The sequence below is a fragment of the Lampris incognitus genome, chromosome 20, assembly GCF_029633865.1.
Source record: "Lampris incognitus isolate fLamInc1 chromosome 20, fLamInc1.hap2, whole genome shotgun sequence".
Lineage (NCBI taxonomy): Eukaryota > Metazoa > Chordata > Actinopteri > Lampriformes > Lampridae > Lampris > Lampris incognitus.
Window position 1 is genome coordinate 31,833,358 of NC_079230.1, and position 20,927 is coordinate 31,854,284.

General features: G+C 44.5%; 1 protein-coding gene across 1 annotated transcript in view; it reads right to left on the bottom strand.

Moving 5' to 3' along the window:
- Window positions 1-20,927, bottom strand: part of focad (focadhesin) — a 148,486-nt gene that overhangs the window by 70,052 nt on the left and 57,507 nt on the right. Inside the window, exons 8-11 of the mRNA XM_056300322.1 lie at window positions 15,155-15,358; window positions 11,453-11,540; window positions 10,984-11,177; window positions 9,235-9,495 (exon numbers count right to left, since the gene is read on the bottom strand). Of these exons, the coding sequence (XP_056156297.1) occupies window positions 9,235-9,495; window positions 10,984-11,177; window positions 11,453-11,540; window positions 15,155-15,358 (747 nt within the window). The remainder of the gene's footprint in view (window positions 1-9,234; window positions 9,496-10,983; window positions 11,178-11,452; window positions 11,541-15,154; window positions 15,359-20,927) is intronic.

The following is a 20,927-nucleotide window of genomic DNA, read 5'->3' on the forward strand; positions in this document are numbered from 1 at the left end:
TACTTTTAAACAATTTAAAATGGCGGCTGTCCCAACGCCTGTAAATCCTGCAGCGCCACGGTGGTGGTCGTGGTGCGTCTGTAACCAGACATGTTGGACATCGTCACACATCAAGTGTAGACTGTTTCTCTCCACTGGAGGGCGCTAGTGCGTTTCTAGGACACAGCAACGAACTTCATGAAGGAAATGACGCGACAACACACGTCATGAATACTGACATGACGCGCACCATCACGCACACATTACGAGCGGCCATGTTGACCGCCCACGGTGGCTTTAGGTAGATCTGATCCTAACTGGTGATGAAAGCGTTTTTGTGCAGTTGGTCTAAAAGGTTTTAATGCAAATATATGTAATTTTAGCAGAATTCAGGAGCGGCAGGTCTGCAGCTTTTTTTCCCACAAAGTTCTTAAACTTTGTGGAGATAGTTTGCATTGTCATAGATTGAGGGTTCTTTAATGAGGGAGAAGGAGCAGATGTCCTTTTCAGTGTTGCAACAAGACAACTGAAGTTATTTAGCAGAAAAACACACTGGGCCGATTATTATACCAAGCAGAGCATTTCATATCTGGGTCGCCGGTGTCTGGCTGGGGGAGCTGGTGCTGGATCTGCTGGAGAGCCTGGTCTGCTGCGTCCGGTGGGCCCAGGGACCACGGAGAGGAAACACCTAGGGTGGTCTGACAGGACGCGGAAGCCAGGCAGGCTAAGCTAACTGCTAGCCCATGCAGACCGGCAGGTCCAACAGTCATCCTGGCTGGCACTCGTTCTCTTGGACAATGAAATTGTTTTCTTTTTTTAAATACATCTTGGATATATGTGTGTTGTTCTAGTTTGGATATATGTGTGTTGTTGTAGTTTGGATATATGTGTGTTCTTGTAGTTTGGATATATGTGTGTTCTTGTAGTTTGGATATATGTGTGTTGTTGTAGTTTGGATATATGTGTGTTGTTGTAGTTTGGATATATGTGTGTTCTTGTAGTTTGGATATATGTGTGTTGTTCTAGTTTGGATATATGTGTGTTGTTGTAGTTTGGATATATGTGTGTTCTTGTAGTTTGGATATATGTGTGTTCTTGTAGTTTGGATATATGTGTTGTAGTTTGGATATATGTGTGTTCTTGTAGTTTGGATATATGTGTGTTGTTGTAGTTTGGATATATGTGTGTTGTTGTAGTTTGGATATATGTGTGTTCTTGTAGTTTGGATATGTGTGTGTTCTTGTAGTTTGGATATATGTGTTGTAGTTTGGATATATGTGTGTTCATGTAGTTTGGATATATGTGTGTTCTTGTAGTTTGGATATATGTGTTGTAGTTTGGATATATGTGTGTTCTTGTAGTTTGGATATATGTGTGTTCATGTAGTTTGGATATATGTGTGTTCTTGTAGTTTGGATATATGTGTGTTCTTGTAGTTTGGATATATGTGTGTTCATGTAGTTTGGATATATGTGTGTTCTTGTAGTTTGGATATATGTGTTGTAGTTTGGATATATGTGTGTTCTTGTAGTTTGGATATATGTGTGTTCATGTAGTTTGGATATATGTGTGTTCATGTAGTTTGGATATATGTGTGTTCTTGTAGTTTGGATATATGTGTGTTCTTGTAGTTTGCATATATGTGTGTTCTTGTAGTTTGGATATATGTGTGTTCTTGTAGTTTGGATATATGTGTGTTCATGTAGTTTGGATATATGTGTGTTCATGTAGTTTGGATATATGTGTGTTGTTGTAGTTTGGATATATGTGTGTTGTTGTAGTTTGGATATATGTGTGTTCTTGTAGTTTGGATATATGTGTGTTGTTCTAGTTTGGATATATGTGTGTTGTTGTAGTTTGGATATATGTGTGTTCTTGTAGTTTGGATATATGTGTGTTCTTGTAGTTTGGATATATGTGTTGTAGTTTGGATATATGTGTGTTCTTGTAGTTTGGATATATGTGTGTTGTTGTAGTTTGGATATATGTGTGTTGTTGTAGTTTGGATATATGTGTGTTCTTGTAGTTTGGATATGTGTGTGTTCTTGTAGTTTGGATATATGTGTTGTAGTTTGGATATATGTGTGTTCATGTAGTTTGGATATATGTGTGTTCTTGTAGTTTGGATATATGTGTTGTAGTTTGGATATATGTGTGTTCTTGTAGTTTGGATATATGTGTGTTCATGTAGTTTGGATATATGTGTGTTCTTGTAGTTTGGATATATGTGTGTTCTTGTAGTTTGGATATATGTGTGTTCATGTAGTTTGGATATATGTGTGTTCTTGTAGTTTGGATATATGTGTTGTAGTTTGGATATATGTGTGTTCTTGTAGTTTGGATATATGTGTGTTCATGTAGTTTGGATATATGTGTGTTCATGTAGTTTGGATATATGTGTGTTCTTGTAGTTTGGATATATGTGTGTTCTTGTAGTTTGCATATATGTGTGTTCTTGTAGTTTGGATATATGTGTGTTCTTGTAGTTTGGATATATGTGTGTTCATGTAGTTTGGATATATGTGTGTTCATGTAGTTTGGATATATGTGTGTTCTTGTAGTTTGGATGTGTTGTTGTCTTTGTGTTGCACTGATGTGGGCTGGGGATTAAGTAAATGTTCCTGATATGTCTTAAAACATGACTGGAGGGGGACTTGAAATTAGAAGACACAGGTCCAAGCCCCCACAGGCATTGGTAAGGTGACGAAAGCGCCGTCTGGTATGACAGTGAACCCCTACCAGCATCATCAGGAACTCTGTCCTCATGTATTGTGCACATGAAACGAAATGAAACGCCATTTCCCCCGGCCCACAGCAGTGCAACACAAATGCCCAGAGCAGTGCAACACAAATGCCCACAGCAGTGCAACACAAATGCCCACAGCAGTGCAACACAAATGCCCACAGCAGTGCAACACAAATGCCCACAGCAGTGCAAGACAAATGCCCACAGCAGTGCAACACAAATGCCCACAGCAGTACAACGAAAAGACAGAAACACACACAAGAAGTACAAGAACACACACATTCAAACTAACACACACATCCAAACCAAAATAAATAAATAAATAAATAAAATCACTGTACAAGGGAACAAACACCAACCAGGATGACTGTCAGAACTGCCGGTCTGCATGGGCTAGCAGTTAGCTTAGCCTGCCCCGATTCCGCATCCTGTCAGACCGCCCTCCGCGTTACCTCCTTGGGCGCAGTTCTGGGCAGGGCCGTGGTCCCTGGGTCCAGAGCGCAGCAGACCAGGCTCTCCCAGCCGAACCAGCGCCAGCTCTCCCAGCCGACGTGGACAAAGACGCTGCATGGACGGTGCTGGGTGAGGCTGCTGCAAACATGAATTCACGCCCTCATTTTCAACATGGAACCTGTGCTGTTAAATACGGGACAGATTCTGCAGGCGTCTCGTAGCTTGAAGTCCAATCTACTATTAAAAGTCACTGCAGCCAAAGCACTGGTGTTGTTGTCCTCTCAAGACACCGGTGTTGTTGTTCTCTTAAGACACCGGAGTTGTTGTCCTTTCAAGACACCGGTGTTGTTGTCCTCTCAAGACACCGGTGTTGTTGTCCTCTCAAGACACCGGTGTTGTTGTCCTCTCAAGACACCGATGTTGTTGTCCTCTCAAGACACCGGTGTTGTTGTCCTCTCAAGACACCGGTGTTGTTGTCCTTTCAAGACACTGGTGTTGTTGTCCTCTCAAGACACCGATGTTGTTGTCCTCTCAAGACACCGATGTTGTTGTCCTCTCAAGACACCGATGTTGTTGTCCTTTCAAGATACCGGTGTTGTTGTCCTCTCAAAACACCGGTATTGTTGTCCTTTCAAGACACCGGTGTTGTTGTCCTTTTAAGACATTGGTGTTGTTGTCCACATAAACACCGGTGTTGTTGACGTCTTAAGACACCGGTGTTGTTGTCCATTTAAGACAACAGTGTTGTTGACCTCTTAAGACACCGGTGTTGTGGTCCTTTTAAGACACCAGTGTTGTTGTCCTCTCAAGACACCAGTATTGTTGTACTCTCAAGACACCGGTGTTGTCCTTTCAAGACACCGGTGTTGTTGTCCTCTTAAGACACCGGTGTTGTTGTCCTTTTAAGACACCGGTGTTGTTGTCCTCTCTAGACACCGGTGTGGTTGTCCTTTTAAGACACCGGTGTTGTTGTCCTCTTAAGACACCGGTGTTGTTGTCCTTTAAGATACCGGTGTTGTTGTCCTTTAAGACACTGGTGTTGTTGTCCTTTAAGACACTGGTGTTGTTGTACTCTTAAGTCACCGGTGTTGTTGTCCTCTTAAGACACCGGTGTTGTTGTCCCTTAAGACACCGGTGTTGTCGTCCTTTTAAGACACCGGTGTTGTTGACCTTTTAAGACACCGGTGTTGTTGTCCTCTTAAGACACCGGTGTTGTTATCCTGTCTAGACACCGGTGTTGTTGTCCTTTTAAGACACCGGTGTTGTTGTCCTTTTAAGACACCGGTGTTGTTGTCCTCTCTAGCCACCGGTGTTGTTGTCCTCTTAAGACACTGGTGTTGTTGTCCCTTAAGACACTGGTGTTGTTGTCCTTTAAGACACTGGTGTTGTTGTACTTTTAAGACACCGGTGTTGTTGTCCTCTTAAGACACTGGTGTTGTTGTCCCTTAAGACACTGGTGTTGTTGTCCTTTAAGACACTGGTGTTGTTGTACTTTTAAGACACCGGTGTTGTCCTCTCTAGACACCGGTGTTGTTGTCCTCTTAAGACACCGGTGTTGTTGTCCCTTAAGACACCGGTGTTGACGTCCTTTTAAGACACCGGTGTTGTTGTCCTTTTAAGACACCGGTGTTGTTGTCCTTTTAAGACACCGGTGTTGTTGTCCTCTTAAGACACCGGTGTTGTTGTCCTTTCAAGACACCGGTGTTGTTGTCCTCTCAAGACACTGGTGTTGTTGTCCTCTCAAGACACCGATGTTGTTGTCCTTTCAAGACACCGGAGTTGTTGTCCTCTCAAGACACCGGTGTTGTTGTCCTCTTAAGACACCGGAGTTGTTGTCCTCTCAAGACACCGGTGTTGTTGTCCTTTCAAGACACCGGTGTTGTTGTCCTCTCAAGACACCGGTGTTGTTGTCCTCTCAAGACACCGATGTTGTTGTCCTTTCAAGACACCGGAGTTGTTGTCCTCTCAAGACACCGGTGTTTTTGTCCTCTTAAGACACCGGTGTTGTTGTCCTTTCAAGACACCGGTGTTGTTGTCCTCTCAAGACACTGGTGTTGTTGTCCTCTCAAGACACCGATGTTGTTGTCCTCTCAAGACACCGATGTTGTTGTCCTCTCAAGACACCGATGTTGTTGTCCTCTCAAGACACCGATGTTGTTGTCCTTTCAAGATACCGGTGTTGTTGTCCTCTCAAAACACCGGTATTGTTGTCCTTTCAAGACACCGGTGTTGTTGTCCTTTTAAGACATTGGTGTTGTTGTCCACATAAACACCGGTGTTGTTGACCTCTTAAGACACCGGTGTTGTTGTCCATTTAAGACAACAGTGTTGTTGACCTCTTAAGACACCGGTGTTGTGGTCCTTTTAAGACACCAGTGTTGTTGTCCTCTCAAGACACCAGTATTGTTGTACTCTCAAGACACCGGTGTTGTCCTTTCAAGACACCGGTGTTGTTGTCCTCTTAAGACACCGGTGTTGTCCTTTTAAGACACCGGTGTTGTTGTCCTCTCTAGACACCGGTGTGGTTGTCCTTTTAAGACACCGGTGTTGTTGTCCTCTTAAGACACCGGTGTTGTTGTCCTTTAAGATACCGGTGTTGTTGTCCTCTTAAGACACCGGTGTTGTTGTCCTTTAAGACACTGGTGTTGTTGTCCTTTAAGACACTGGTGTTGTTGTACTTTTAAGACACCGGTGTTGTTGTCCTCTCTAGTCACCAGTGTTGTTGTCCTCTTAAGACACCGGTGTTGTTGTCCTTTAAGACACCGGTGTTGTTGACCTTTTAAGACACCGGTGTTGTTGTCCTCTTAAGACACCGGTGTTGTTGTCCTGTCTAGACACCGGTGTTGTTGTCCTTTTAAGACACCGGTGTTGTTGTCCTTTTAAGACACCGGTGTTGTTGTCCTCTCTAGCCACCGGTGTTGTTGTCCTCTTAAGACACTGGTGTTGTTGTCCCTTAAGACACTGGTGTTGTTGTCCTTTAAGACACTGGTGTTGTTGTACTTTTAAGACACCGGTGTTGTTGTCCTCTTAAGACACTGGTGTTGTTGTCCCTTAAGACACTGGTGTTGTTGTCCTTTAAGACACTGGTGTTGTTGTACTTTTAAGACACCGGTGTTGTCCTCTCTAGACACCGGTGTTGTTGTCCTCTTAAGACACCGGTGTTGTTGTCCCTTAAGACACCGGTGTTGTCGTCCTTTTAAGACACCGGTGTTGTCGTCCTTTTAAGACACCGGTGTTGTTGTCCTTTTAAGACACCGGTGTTGTTGTCCTTTTAAGACACCGGTGTTGTTGTCCTTTCAAGACACCGGTGTTGTTGTCCTCTCAAGACACTGGTGTTGTTGTCCTCTCAAGACACCGATGTTGTTGTCCTTTCAAGACACCGGAGTTGTTGTCCTCTCAAGACACCGGTGTTGTTGTCCTCTTAAGACACCGGAGTTGTTGTCCTCTCAAGACACCGGTGTTGTTGTCCTTTCAAGACACCGGTGTTGTTGTCCTCTCAAGACACCGGTGTTGTTGTCCTCTCAAGACACCGATGTTGTTGTCCTTTCAAGACACCGGAGTTGTTGTCCTCTCAAGACACCGGTGTTTTTGTCCTCTTAAGACACCGGTGTTGTTGTCCTTTCAAGACACCGGTGTTGTTGTCCTCTCAAGACACTGGTGTTGTTGTCCTCTCAAGACACCGATGTTGTTGTCCTCTCAAGACACCGATGTTGTTGTCCTCTCAAGACACCGATGTTGTTGTCCTCTCAAGACACCGATGTTGTTGTCCTTTCAAGATACCGGTGTTGTTGTCCTCTCAAAACACCGGTATTGTTGTCCTTTCAAGACACCGGTGTTGTTGTCCTTTTAAGACATTGGTGTTGTTGTCCACATAAACACCGGTGTTGTTGACCTCTTAAGACACCGGTGTTGTTGTCCATTTAAGACAACAGTGTTGTTGACCTCTTAAGACACCGGTGTTGTGGTCCTTTTAAGACACCAGTGTTGTTGTCCTCTCAAGACACCAGTATTGTTGTACTCTCAAGACACCGGTGTTGTCCTTTCAAGACACCGGTGTTGTCCTTTTAAGACACCGGTGTTGTGGTCCTTTTAAGACACCGGTGTTGTTGTCCTCTCTAGACACCGGTGTGGTTGTCCTTTTAAGACACCGGTGTTGTTGTCCTCTTAAGACACCGGTGTTGTTGTCCTTTAAGATACCGGTGTTGTTGTCCTCTTAAGACACCGGTGTTGTTGTCCTTTAAGACACTGGTGTTGTTGTCCTTTAAGACACTGGTGTTGTTGTACTTTTAAGACACCGGTGTTGTTGTCCTCTCTAGTCACCAGTGTTGTTGTCCTCTTAAGACACTGGTGTTGTTGTCCTTTAAGACACTGGTGTTGTTGTACTTTTAAGACACCGGTGTTGTTGTCCTCTTAAGACACCGGTGTTGTTGTCCCTTAAGACACTGGTGTTGTTGTCCTTTAAGACACTGGTGTTGTTGTACTTTTAACACACCGGTGTTGTCCTCTCTAGACACCGGTGTTGTTGTCCTCTTAAGACACCGGTGTTGTTGTCCCTTAAGACACCGGTGTTGTCGTCCTTTTAAGACATCGGTGTTGTTGTCCTTTTAAGACACCGGTGTTGTTGTCCTCTTAAGACACCGGTGTTGTTGTCCTCTTAAGACACCGGTGTTGTTGTCCTTTAAGACACTGGTGTTGTTGTACTTTTAAGACACCGATGTTGTTGTCCTCTCTAGACACCGGTGTTGTTGTCCTTTTAAGACACCGGTGTTGTTGTCCTCTCTAGACACCGGTGCTGTGTTCCTCTTAAGACACCGGTGTTGTTGTCCCTTAAGACACTGGTGTTGTTGTCCTCTCAAGACACCTGTGTTGTTGTGCTCTTACACTGGTGTTGTCGTCTTGATGCCTGGTAACACAGACACACGGCGGTCCAGGAGATCGCAGTACGTGTGTTAGACCTGAGAAGGGAGCATGCCTGGAAACGGTGAGTTTAAGAAAGCGAGGTGACACCCAGTGGGACACCCAGTGGGTTTAAATGTGCTGATAGTCTTCCACCGCAGCACTGAACAAGTGAGCCCGTGGCCCTCAGGGAGCAATTAGAGGAGCAGAAGACTGCACAAAGGCGACAAGCAGCCTCCAATAACGAGGGCACCTATGATCCAACGTGACATGTCACAGTGTCTTCTGCAGCAAGCGAGTCCATACTGCAGTCCCCGAGGATCACAGGGAAGTGTCTGTCAGAGCTGAGCCTTCCGCTTTAGCCCCATTACAAATCAACTGGGAACGCCTGCCCTGGTCGGAAAATGTGGAACTTTATTGCTTTAAATTAACACGTGTAAAATCAGTGATGAGAAGATGTCTAGAAGACAGAAAAATTAATTTTGGCTACCACGTGCAATGTTTCAGTTTTTCTGGTATATATATATATATATATATATATATATATATATATATATATATATATATATATATATATATATATATATATATATATAAATAATCCAGTGAGGCAAGTAAATGCTTCATGAGACAGTACAAGTCTGTTTCATGCCATAAGCATCATCAGCTGTCAGTAAAGCTACAGGAGGAAGAACATACCATCTACTTTTCGGTAAAGAACATACCATTTACTGCCTCGTCATGCACATCACGTGCACAACATCCAGTGGGGAAGGGAGAGGTGCGACATTCAAAAACTCAAAAACATGTGATCGCTAACGGCCCAATTGGGGGGGGGGGGGGTTGGTATTTGTCTATTGTTATTTATAATTACAAAATAGGTGCTTATATCTGCAACTTCTGGCCAGCTCATTCCTGTTGTTCCATGTGGACATTTCTGGTTTGCAGATGATAAGATATGTTTCAGTGAGACATAGGTTGCACATTTGCCTACTGGTTGAATATGTGTTGTTCTTTGAGAGGATTTTCCAGGTAGCTGAATTGTTCAACTACCTGGAAAATTCCCATCCTGGCCAAACAAAGACACTGAGGTAATTCTGGTAAAAATTCTAACACAAAAGCCACTGTGAGATTTTTCACAAGTTTGTGTGGTTCTCTACCTGGGAGGGGTCTGCTGAGGCGATGGCCTGCGCGGCACTCAGGGCCAGACGGCAGACGTCTTCCTGGCTGGTAACGATGAGATAGGCCACGATGAGGCTTAGCGGCCCGGGGACGCACTGGCTCGAGGACAGGCCTGACGTGACTGACAGGAGCCACTCACTGGCTGCTGCTTGGTCATCAGCCACTTTACGCAGCACATGCAAACCCACCTGCAGCTCGCTGTACCAGGGGCTGAGGGGGAACGCCAGCGGGGTACCAGGCTAAGAGGAAGAGGTCAGAAGAAGGGATATTTAGACAGATACATAAGTTAAAGATGAAATCCGCAACGTTTCTCCATAACGAAGTCATTATTTTATCTATCTGGACCACAGAGTCAGGTTACATAATACTAACCCCCCCCCTCCCTTTTCTCCCTAATCGTATCCGGCCATTACCCCACTCTTCCGAGCCGTCCTGGTTGCTGCTCCACCCCCTCTGCTGATCCGGGGAGGGCTGCAGACTACCAAGTCTCCTCCCTTACATGTGGAGTCACCAGCCGCTTCTTTTCACCTGACAGTGAGGAGTTTCACCAGGGGGACGTAGCATGTGGGAGGATCACGCTATTCCCCCCAGTTCCTCCTCCCCCCTGAACAGGCGTCCCAACTGACCAGAGGAGGCACTAGTGCAGCGACCAGGACACACACCCACATCCAGCTTCCCACCTGCAGACACTGTAGGGATGCCCGATCAAGCCGGCGGTAACACGGGGATTTGAACCGGCAATCCTGTGTTGCAGTGGCAAACACGCATTGCAAACTTGCGGGAACAAGTTTGAAACTTGATGCTGATGTGGCCATGTCTTGTGATGGAGTTTGTGAGACGGCCTACGTCAGCTTTAGTTCAAGGGTGCCATTTTTACAAGGATGCAGACTATTTACTGGTGAGCTGAGGGCACACAAGCCACAATGGCTACTACATCCTGTTTGTAGTAAATCAGTGGGATCAGGTCTATTTCCCTCTGGTTCTTCAATCCAACTCTGTTTGAACATTGGTGGAATAAATCAATCATAAAGAAACGAGGAAGGAATAAATCAGCGAATCATAAAGATAATATATTTTCAGCTAATTTATCTTAAAAGTGGCCCATCTTGCGTCTGGGTAGCAGAGCAGTCTATTCCATTGCCTACCAACACGGGGATCGCCGGTTTGAATCCCCGTGTTACCGCCGGCTTGGTCGGGTGCCCCTACAGACACAAATGGCTGTGTCTGCGGGTGGGAAGCCGGATGTGGGTGTGTGTCCTGGTCACTGCACTAGTGCCTCCTCTGGCCAGTCAGGGTGCCTGTTTGGGGGGGAGGGGGAACTGGGGGGAATAGCGTGATTCCCCCATGTGCTACGTCCCCCTGGTGAAACTCCTCACTGTCAGGTGAAAAGAAGCGGCTGGTGACTCCACATGTATCGGAGGAGACGTGGTAGTCTGCAGCCCTCCCCAGATCAGCAGAGGGGGTGGAGCAGCGACCGGGACGGCTAGGAAGAGTGGGGTGATTGGCTGGATATAATTTGGGAGAAAAAAAAAAGTGGCCCATCACTTGGCAGTCCAATGTTACAGTGCAAGAATTACCAGCTGGTAGAAACAGATAATGGCAGATGCAGCTATCCTGATTATCTTGGGGGAATAAAAATAAAATCTTATTCATGCCAGATATATATTAATCACTATGACCCGACTGCGTTCAGCGGCGATGCCGATGCAGAGTTTGCACAGCAGTACCGGACTGGGCTTGTGTGTGTCTCTCTGACAGCTGTGGAGAAGGATGTGGGCCAGGCGGAGGTTGTGACTGTGGATGTGGGGGTCCGTCAGGGGCTCCAAGAGGCCTGAGCACGACAGCAGCTGCAGTAGGGGCAGCACCAGGATGGGCGTCCCCCATGGAGAAAGGTCAGCTTCTTCAGGGACTAAAACCAGTGCTGGAAAAGTTTATCAAAAAAAAACAACAAACAAACAAAAAAAACAACCACAAGAGAACAAGGGGGAAAGTGGGAGGTGAAGAGATGGCTGAGCCTCTTGGGTTTCAGCTATGAATGAAACAATATCCAGCAGTGGTGAGAATTTAGACATTTCATTAAAGAGAGAGGTGTGGGCGAGGCAGGTTAAACACAAGAACCTAAAAATGTGTAAGAGAGTGACTGAGTGTGGACTCGGTGTGGAAGCTGAGGAACAGCTGACGAACAGTGGTTGTTACCCAGGTTAAGTAAAGCAGTCTGCTGAGCTGTGGAGGCCTCTAGCAGTAACAGGGCCACGCCCATCAGCAGCTCCTCCACCGCCAAGTCCTGCAAAGCATGGAAGGCATTAAAGAAAATATTGCTATTGAAAAGCTCTGTCTATTATTAATGCCATTAAATGCTCCCTAAACTCCAAGTTGAAGTCCCTTCCCTCACCAAAACACAACAGAACAAACAACATGATCTACAACGGATCTTTTGTTCCCAGTGCAGTTAGATTAATTAACTGCACTCATCAATTCGAGAGTAATGAAGAAGGACAGGATTAGGAACGAGTATATTAGAGGTGGAGGTATGCACTGGAGAGAAGAGGAATGAAAGTTAGTAGGAGGAAGACGGAATACCTATGCGTGAATGAGAGGGAGGACAGTGGAATGGTGAGGATGCAAGGAGTAGAGGTGACGAAGGTGTACGATTTTAAATACTTGGGAGTCAACTGTTCAAAGTAATGGGGAGTGCAGAAGAGAGGTGAAGAAGAAAGTGCAGGCAGGGTGGAGTGGGTGGAGAAGAGTGTCAGGAGTGATTTGCGACAGAAGGGTACCAGCAAGAGTTAAAGGGAAGGTTAGGGGTAATTCTGAAGGAAGAGTATGTCAAGAGTGTGCTGGAGGTGAAGAGAGTCAGACAGAGTGATGAGTATGAAGCTGGAAATCTAAGGTGTGATGATGAACGTTATCAGTGCATATGCTCCACAAGTTGGGGGTGAGAGGGAAGAGAAAGAAGAATTCTGGAGAGAGTTGGATGACGTAGTGGAGAGGGTACCCAAGGAGGAGAGAGTGGTGATTGGAGCAGACTTCAATGGACATGTTGGTGAAGGGAACAGAGTGATGAGGAGGTGATGGGTAGGTATGGTGTCAAGGAGAGAAATGTGGAAGGACAAATGGTGGGGGATTTTGTGAAAAGGATGGAAATGGCTGTGGTAAATACATATTTCAAGAAGAGGGAGGAACACAGGGTGACGTACAAGAGTGGAGGAAAGTGCACACAGGTGGACTATATCTTATGTAGAAGGCGCCATCTAAAAGGGATTGGAGACTGCAAGGTGGTGACAGGGGAGAACATAGCTAGGCAGCATCGGATGGTGGTCTGTAGGATGACTTTGGAGACCAAGAAGAGGAAGCGAGTGAAGGCAGAGCCGAAGATGAAACAGTGGAAGTGAAGACTACCACAGGGTGGTAGTGAAGAGTTGCCGGATGGCTGGGCAAGCACTGCAGAAATAGTGAGGGAGACCGCTAGGAAGGTACTTGGTGTGTTATCAGGACAGAGGAAGAAAGACAAGGAGACTTGGCGGTGGTTATAGAGAGGAAGAGGTTGGCAAAGAAGAAGTGGGATAGTCGGAGAGATGAAGAAAGTAGACAGGAGTACAAGGGGATGCAGCATAAAGCGAAGAGAGAGGTGGCAAAGGCAAAGGAAAAGGCATATGGTGAGTTGTATGAGAGGTTAGTCATGAAGGAAGGAGAAAAGGACTTGTACCGATTGGCTAAACAGAGGGACCGAGATTGGAAGGATGTGCAGCAGGTTAGGGCGATCAAGGATAGAGATGGAAATGTGCTGACAAGCGAGGAGAGTGTGTTGAGAAGGTGGAAGGAGTACTTTGAGGGGCTGATGAATGAAGAAAATGAGAGAGAGAGAAGGTTGGATTATGTGGGGATAGTGAATCAGGAAGTGCGTGGATTAGCAAGGAGGAAGTGAGGGCAGCTATGAAGAAGATGAAGAGTGGAAAAGCAGTTGGTCCTGATGACATACCTGTGGAGGCATGGAGATGTTTAGGAGAGATGGCAGTGGAGTTTTTAACTAGATTGTTTAACACAATCTTGGAAAGTGGGAGGATGCCTGAGGAGTGGAGAAGAAGCATACTGGTACTGATTTTCAGGAATAAGGGTGATGTGCAGAACTGTAGCAACTACAGAGGTATAAAGTTGATGAGCCACAGCATGAAGATTTGGGAAAGAGTAATAGAAGCTAGGTTAAGAGGAGAGGTGATGATTAACGAGCAGCAATATGGTTTCATGCCATGAAAGAGCACCACAGATGCAATGTTTGCTTTGAGAATGTTGGAGAAGTATAGAGAAGATCAGAAGGAGTTACATTGTGTCTTTGTCGATTTAGAGAAATCATATGACAGGGTGCTGAGAGAGGAGGTGTGGTATTGTATGAGGAGTTGCAGAGAAGTATGTAGGAGTGGTGCAGGATATGTATGAGGGTAGCGTGACAGTGGTGAGGTGTGTGGTTGCAATGACAGATGGGTTCAAGGTGGAGGTGGGATTATGAAGGATCGGCTCTGAGCCCTTTCTTGTTTGCAATGGTGATGGACAGGTTGATGGAAGAGATCATGCAGGAGTCTCCGTGGGCTATGATGTTTGCGGATGACATTGTGGTCTGTAGCGAGAGTAGGGTGCAGGTTGAGGAGAGCCTGGAGAGGTGGCGGTATGCACTGGAGAGAAGAGGCATGAAAGTCAGTAGGAGCAAGACAGAATACATACGTGGGAATGAGAGGGAGGACAGTGGAATGGTGAGGATGCAAGGAGTAGAAGTGACGAAGGCGTATGAGTTTAAATACTTGGGGTCAACTGTCCAGAGTAACGGGGAGTGCAGTAGAGAGGTGAAGAAGAGAGTGCAGGCAGGGTGGAGTGGGTGGAGAAGAGTGTCAGGAGTGATTTGTGACAGAAGGGTGCCAGCAAGAGTTAAAGGGAAGGTTGACAAGATGGTAGTGAGACCAGCTATGTTGTATGGTTTGGAGACAGTGGCACTGACGAAAAGACAGGAGGTGGAGCTGGAGGTGGCAGGGATGGAGATGATAAGATTTTCATTGGGAGTGACGAAGAAGGACAGGATTAGGAACGAGTATTAGAGGGACAGCTCAGGTTGGATGGTTTGGAGACAAAGCAAGAGAGGCAAGATTGAGATGCTTTGGACATGTGTGGAGGAGAGATGCTGGGTATATTGGAAGAAGGATGCTGAATATGGAGCTGCCAGGGAAGAGGAGAAGAGGAAGGCCAAAGAGGAGGTTTATGGATGTGGTGAGGGAGAACATGCAGGTGGCAGAGTGTGACAGAGGAAGATGCAGAGGACAGGAAGAGATGGAAATGGATGATCCGCTGTGGTGACCCTTATTGGGAGCAGCCGAAAGTAGCAGTAGTAGCAGTAGTAGTAGTGATATTGTGTTAGTGATGTGATGTTTTTGTTTATACAGTTAGAAGAAGATAATTTTCCAACCTTGGCTGGACAATAAACCATCCGTCTGTCTAACTAATCTATCTCCAAATCCAGAACAAAAGAGAATCTGAGTGTGTGTGTGTGTGTGTGTGTGTGTTGCCTTCGACTCTCTTCTCTGAAAATATACATATATGGATTTCCAATTAAATCAAAATATAGAGCAATTTGCATGAACTATAACATTATTGTTGCTGGTACAAGTTGCAGAATTGCAGAAGATACTGCAAAATACCGACACACCACCAGCCATTTCACAAAATACTTACACACCACTATCTATTTCACAAAATACTTACATACCACCAGCCATTTCACAAAATACTTACATACCACCATCTATTTCACAAAAGTGCTTAAAGACAGGTCAGTGCAACTGTTCAAATGTACCTTATGAATTCATATCAAACAACAGCTTTTAAATGAGGCCATAAAGTGGTGGGTCTGCTCACCTCTCTGCAGGTGGGCAGCAGTCGCTGGATCAAGTGGATCAGTGGTCGGCAGTCTCCGCTCAACTTCAGACTCAGCTGGCAGGCACACAGCAACTGCAGGGCCAGCTGAGCGCTCTGCCAGCGGGCCCCGGGGGACCCCACAAGGGAAGGGAGCAAAGCCTCTACAAAGCCGCAGAGCTCCAACACTGCCTCCACACTGTCAACCTGCCATCAAAGAAGGGTTGTAAGTAGCTCTTTTCACCACAACTTCAACATGCTTCATTATCATGTAATTATACCATGTTCTGACAGGGCATCATTGGCCCTCATGGCTAACACTGTCATTGCTTTATTTCATTTTATTTATTGTGCTGATATATCTGGTCTCATTCACAAATCCAGATCATCTACCTGTCAGCTAGACCCCCTTCCTACTCATTTAGTAAAAGCCTGTCTACCTTCTCTATCCCTTTTAATAACGGATATCATACATTCCTCCCTTACCTTTGGCCTTGTTCCCTCATCTCTCAAAACAGCTGCAATAACTCCAATACTCAAGAAACCTGGTACAGACCCCAACAATTTGAATAATTTTCGCCCAATCTCAAATGTACAATTTCTTTCTAAAACACATGAAAGAACATTCACATCTCAGGTACATGCTCACTTGATGCACAACAATCTGTTTGAACAATTCCAGTCTGGTTTTCGCTTCATGCACAGTACAGACAGCCTTGGTGAAAATCACTAATGATTTGTTGATGGCAGCTGACTCTGGGCTCTTAACCATACTTGTCCCTCTTGATCTGAGTGCAGCCTTTGATACCATCTCACATAACATCCTCCTAGAAAAATTAGCTTCCATTGGAATAACTGGCACCCCCCTTGACTGGTTTAGATCATAACTCTCTGGCAGCACTCAGTTTGTCCAATTTAAAAATTTGAGATCACAGTCCTTTCCTGTTACTACCGGTGTTCCCCAGAGCTCTGTATTGGGACCCCTCCTATTTATTATTTACCTACTACCTCTTGGCCACATTTTCAGGAAATGTGGCATTAAATTTCACTGCTACATGGATGACACCAAGATTTATCTATCCACCAAGCCTACCTCCGCTCTTCTGCCCACTTCCCTTTCTGAGTGCTTACTAGAAATTAAATCCTGGTTTTCATACCACTTCCTCAAACTTATAGTGATAAAACTGAGGTCCTCCTAGTAGGCACTAAATCTACTTCATAGATTTTTCTCTGACTATTGACAATTCTATAGTTCCTCCATCGCCTCAGGTTGAGTCTGGGTGTCATCCTGGACAGCACATTATCTTTTTAAGCTCACATCAACAATGTTACTCGGTCTGCATACTTCCACCTACGCAATATTAATCATCTTCGCCCATCACTTACACCTAACAGCACCGCCATACTCATTCACACCCTGGTTACATCCCGTACTGACTACTGTAATTCTATCCTCTTTGGTCCTCCCCTCAAGTGTCTTCATAAACTTCAGTTGGTGCAGAATTCAGCTGCACGTATCAGTACCAGAACTCCTTCCATAGATCATATCACTCCTGTTCTCCAGCAACTCCACTGGCTCCCTGTTAAATACCGTATTGACTTCAAGATCCTGCTCCTTACCTTTAAGGCCCTTAATAACCTAGCTCCTTCATATCTTTTTGAACTCTTTCATAGCCACACACCCTCCCTCACTCTCAGATCCTCTGCTGCTCTCCAACTCACTACACCATCGGCCTGCTTGACTACCATGGGGTCTAGAGCCTTCAGTCATTCTGCCCCCCGCCAATGGAACTCTCTCCCACAAGACATTCGCAACACTGACTCTCTTTCAACCTTCAAATCCCATCTCAAAACGCACCTTTTCAAACTGGCATATTCAGTCTGATCCACGCTTCACTGAGTTTTGTGCAGATGATGATTTTATACTTATCTGTTGTGTTAACTTTTTATATTCTACCCTGTTTTGTTTTGATTTTATGCTTTCTGATACAGTGCTGCTTGTTTTTTACTGTGTTCTGTAAGGTGTCCTTGAGTGCTCTGAAAGGTGCCCACAAATAAAAAGTATTATTATTATTGTCATTATCATATAAAAGTAAATACTGCCAGTCCAGAGAAAAACAAATCACATCATCATTATTATTATTATTCATCAATTATTATTGTTATTCTCATCATCATCATCATCATTATTATTATTGAGAGCTTTGTAACGGAAACGTTAATCTTTTCATACGTGAAACACCTCGTGGATATGCAATATAACTCTCACACAGAAGCATTACACACACACACACACACACACACACACACACAACCACACACTATCATTGCAGTCACTCTCAGACATCCCTTGGCAGAACATGGAGGAACTCTGCTCAGTCAGTCCTCTTTCTGTCACTCAACATGGTCTTTTTCTGAAAAAGCCATAAAAATGAAACTCAACCCAGCTTGAGGACTTCTGTACACCAGTCACAGTAAAGTGCAAGTGCAGTAGTTTAACTAAATTAGCCATTAAGCCAGGAATACCTCTTCATATGTCCAAAGAACTGCCTCTGTTTGCTAAAGATGTGTTGTTATCGATCGTCTCTGGTCCCTTTCTTGTGAGGGGTCAGAGATCACCTCAATGACCCGCTGGCTGGCTCGTTACTGTAATGAGCAGGGATTCGGCTTTGTTGATAACTGGCCTTCTTTCTGGGGCCGCCCTTACCTGCTGAAAGCAGATGGCATTCATCCTACTGAGGACGACGCCGCTCTTTTGTCTAGCCATATAGATAGCCGTCTACTTTTAGTTTGACACTAGGGACTCATCATTCAGCAGGTTTCAGGTGATTAGAGAGCCTGCTAGGTTTAAATCTAGTGTGGATGTAGAGTCAAGTACTTTAGTTAACATGTTTAGTCAAGGAATTTCTCGTAGTGTAGATTATCAGACCGAAAGCTTGGTCTATAACATTGAGAACATCTTCCTATCCTGCTGTATTGGTCCCAAATCTCCTCTCCTAAATGTGTGAATCACAATAATCTAATAATCATTCCTACCACTGGTGGAAGTGAAATGTGCAACGATGTACCTTAATACTCTACAGAACCAAACATCTAATGTTATTAAGAATGTGACCACATATCGTCCAAAGCATAGGTCCTCAACACGGTCAACTAATAATACAAAATATCTAATTCCAATTAATATTGCACCTATTGGTAGCTCTAAAGTTCCGCCTACTACTGATCACTTCAATGAGACGCTTAAAATTGGTTTTATTGTTGATTGTACTCATGTTTTTTATTGCTTTGTTGTTTATTGTGTTTGATGTAAGGTGACCTTGAGTGTCATGAAAGGTGCCATTGAATAAATAAAATGCATTGTAATGGCTGAAACCAAATGTTTTCCTTCCCTTAAATGAAGCTTCCCCATCTGACTATACTTACGCCCATGTACCTTGGGCAAAAAAAAAAAACAAGGTGGGGGTGTCACCTTAATATTTAAGTTTACTTTCAATTCAACTTCTAAACTTGAATCAAAATTCAAATCTTTTGAGGCTCTTGATCTTGGACCAGCTCCCTCAGCCACGAACAGACTGCTCAGTCCACATTGTGATACTCTATTGGCCTCCTGGCCCTTACTCACTATTTCTTGAAGAATTTGGAGAATTTGTCTCAGACCTTGTTACTCATTCTGATGAGATTCTAATTCTTGGTGATTGCAATATTCATCTGAATAAGGCTGCTGATCCTCTAAGTAAAACCTTTCTGGCACTAGCTGATACTTTTGGGTTCACTCAGTTTTTTCAAGAGTCGACTCATTGCAGTGGTAACACCCTTGATTTGGTTTTATCTAAAGGAATAGCTGTTTCTGATCTAAATGTCTTGCCAACCACATCTGCTGTGTCAGATCATGTTCTCATCAAATGTGAAGCATTATTGGCTTGTCCAGTTAATGTCGGCACAGATGTAATTGCCACTCGCCACATTGGTCCCTCCACTGTAGCTGCATTTGGCCAGCAGCTGCCTGAAGTCTTGGCTCCTTTCACTGTGGTAACTGACTCTGTTGAAAATTGCACTAGTGGCTTAAATGTAGCCCTCTCTATAGTCTCCTCGATTCAGTTGCACCTCTCACTACCAGAGCTAGGTGACTAAAGAGGCCTACACCCTGGTTTAACAATGAGACACGTGCTCTTAAGGGCCCAGACACACCAAATCGACTAGCGGTGATGAAGGCCAACTGTTGCGTTGCCTCATGTCACCTGCTGTCTGGGCCAAAAAGGAGCACTTGAACACACCGCAAAGACTCCAGCCGACGACCAACTAGCATGTACGTTCTGCACTGATTCGCTAAGCTGAACAGCCAATCAGAGTGATCTTTCTCACCAACGGGCTCCGCCGATTAACATGCTGAATTGGCCGAAAAACTGCTGACAGGGGCCCGACTAGTGCAGGACATACTGCAAAAGCGAGGGTCATAGACGCTCACTGACGGCCTGACATTGGCCGACGGTGTGTCAGGGACCTAAGCGGGGCTGCAGGAGACTGGTACATAAGTGGTGAAAATCAAAATTGGATCTTGGCATGAATGTTTATTGAAATGTAAGCATGCTTTATCTGCTGTGAAAGCAGCGTATCTCTCTAGCTTAATCAATATTAATAAACATAATCCCAGATTTCTCTGACACTGTAGCTAAATTTACTAAAAAGCAGCTATTTATTAGCTGCTCACCATTCACAGCCCATGAGTTTCTAGACTTTTTCTGCAATAAAGTTGATGAGATCATAAACAAAATTAGTTCTTCAACTCTAGCTACTCCTGCAGATCCTGTTTTACTGAATTTATATCTATATAATGAGTCACTGATAGTCCCTGTTATTACAGATTTGGAGACTATCCTCTTGATACTTTGACTAAGCTCATGTCAGCTTCTAAACCAACTACTTGCCTACTTGACCCCTTACCAGCAAAACTTTTTTAAAGACCTCTGGATTTTTCTGGAACCTACAATGCTAGACATTGTTAATTTATCACTTATTACTGGCATTGTTCCCAGCAGTTTTAATACAGCTCTGGTCAAATCTCTGCTTATGAAACCACACCTCGATCCAATGTCTCTTGGAAAGTTATCGACCAGTTTCTAATCTTCTATTCTTTACTTAAGTACTACAGAGAGTTGTGTATCAACTTTCAACCCATATAGAAGAAAGCTATCTATATGAACCTTTTCAATCGGCTTTCAGGGCTTGTCACTCCACTGAAACTACTCTGACCAGAGTGGCTGACGACCTTTACTGGCTATAGACTCTGATTCCAACTCTGTGCTTATGCTACTGGACTTAAGTGCAGCCTTTGACACCATTGATCACTGTATACTATTAGACAGTATAAATTGTAATTTTGGTGTCTCTGGCTTAGCTCGCTCATGGCTTAAGTCCTACTTATCTGGAAGAACACATTGTGCTTGCTATAATAATATTACATCAAATTCTCTGATGTTAAATATGGTGTACCTCAGGGCTCAGTTTTTGGCCCTCTACTTTTCTCTTTATATTTCATCTCTTGGCCATATTACATGCAGTTATGGAATAAATTTCCATTGCATGTAGTCTGTCCTCCTCCCAGGTCTCCATGGTGATGATGGTCGCCACCGGGACACTGCTTGGCATCCTTCTCATCACATTTTTTAAAATATCTTATAAATCCATTGTTTCAATGTTATATCCTTCTCGCCTTCTGATGTGTGACCAATGTTTTTTCTTGTCTCTTCTCCCGCATATGTGAATGGTTTGATGT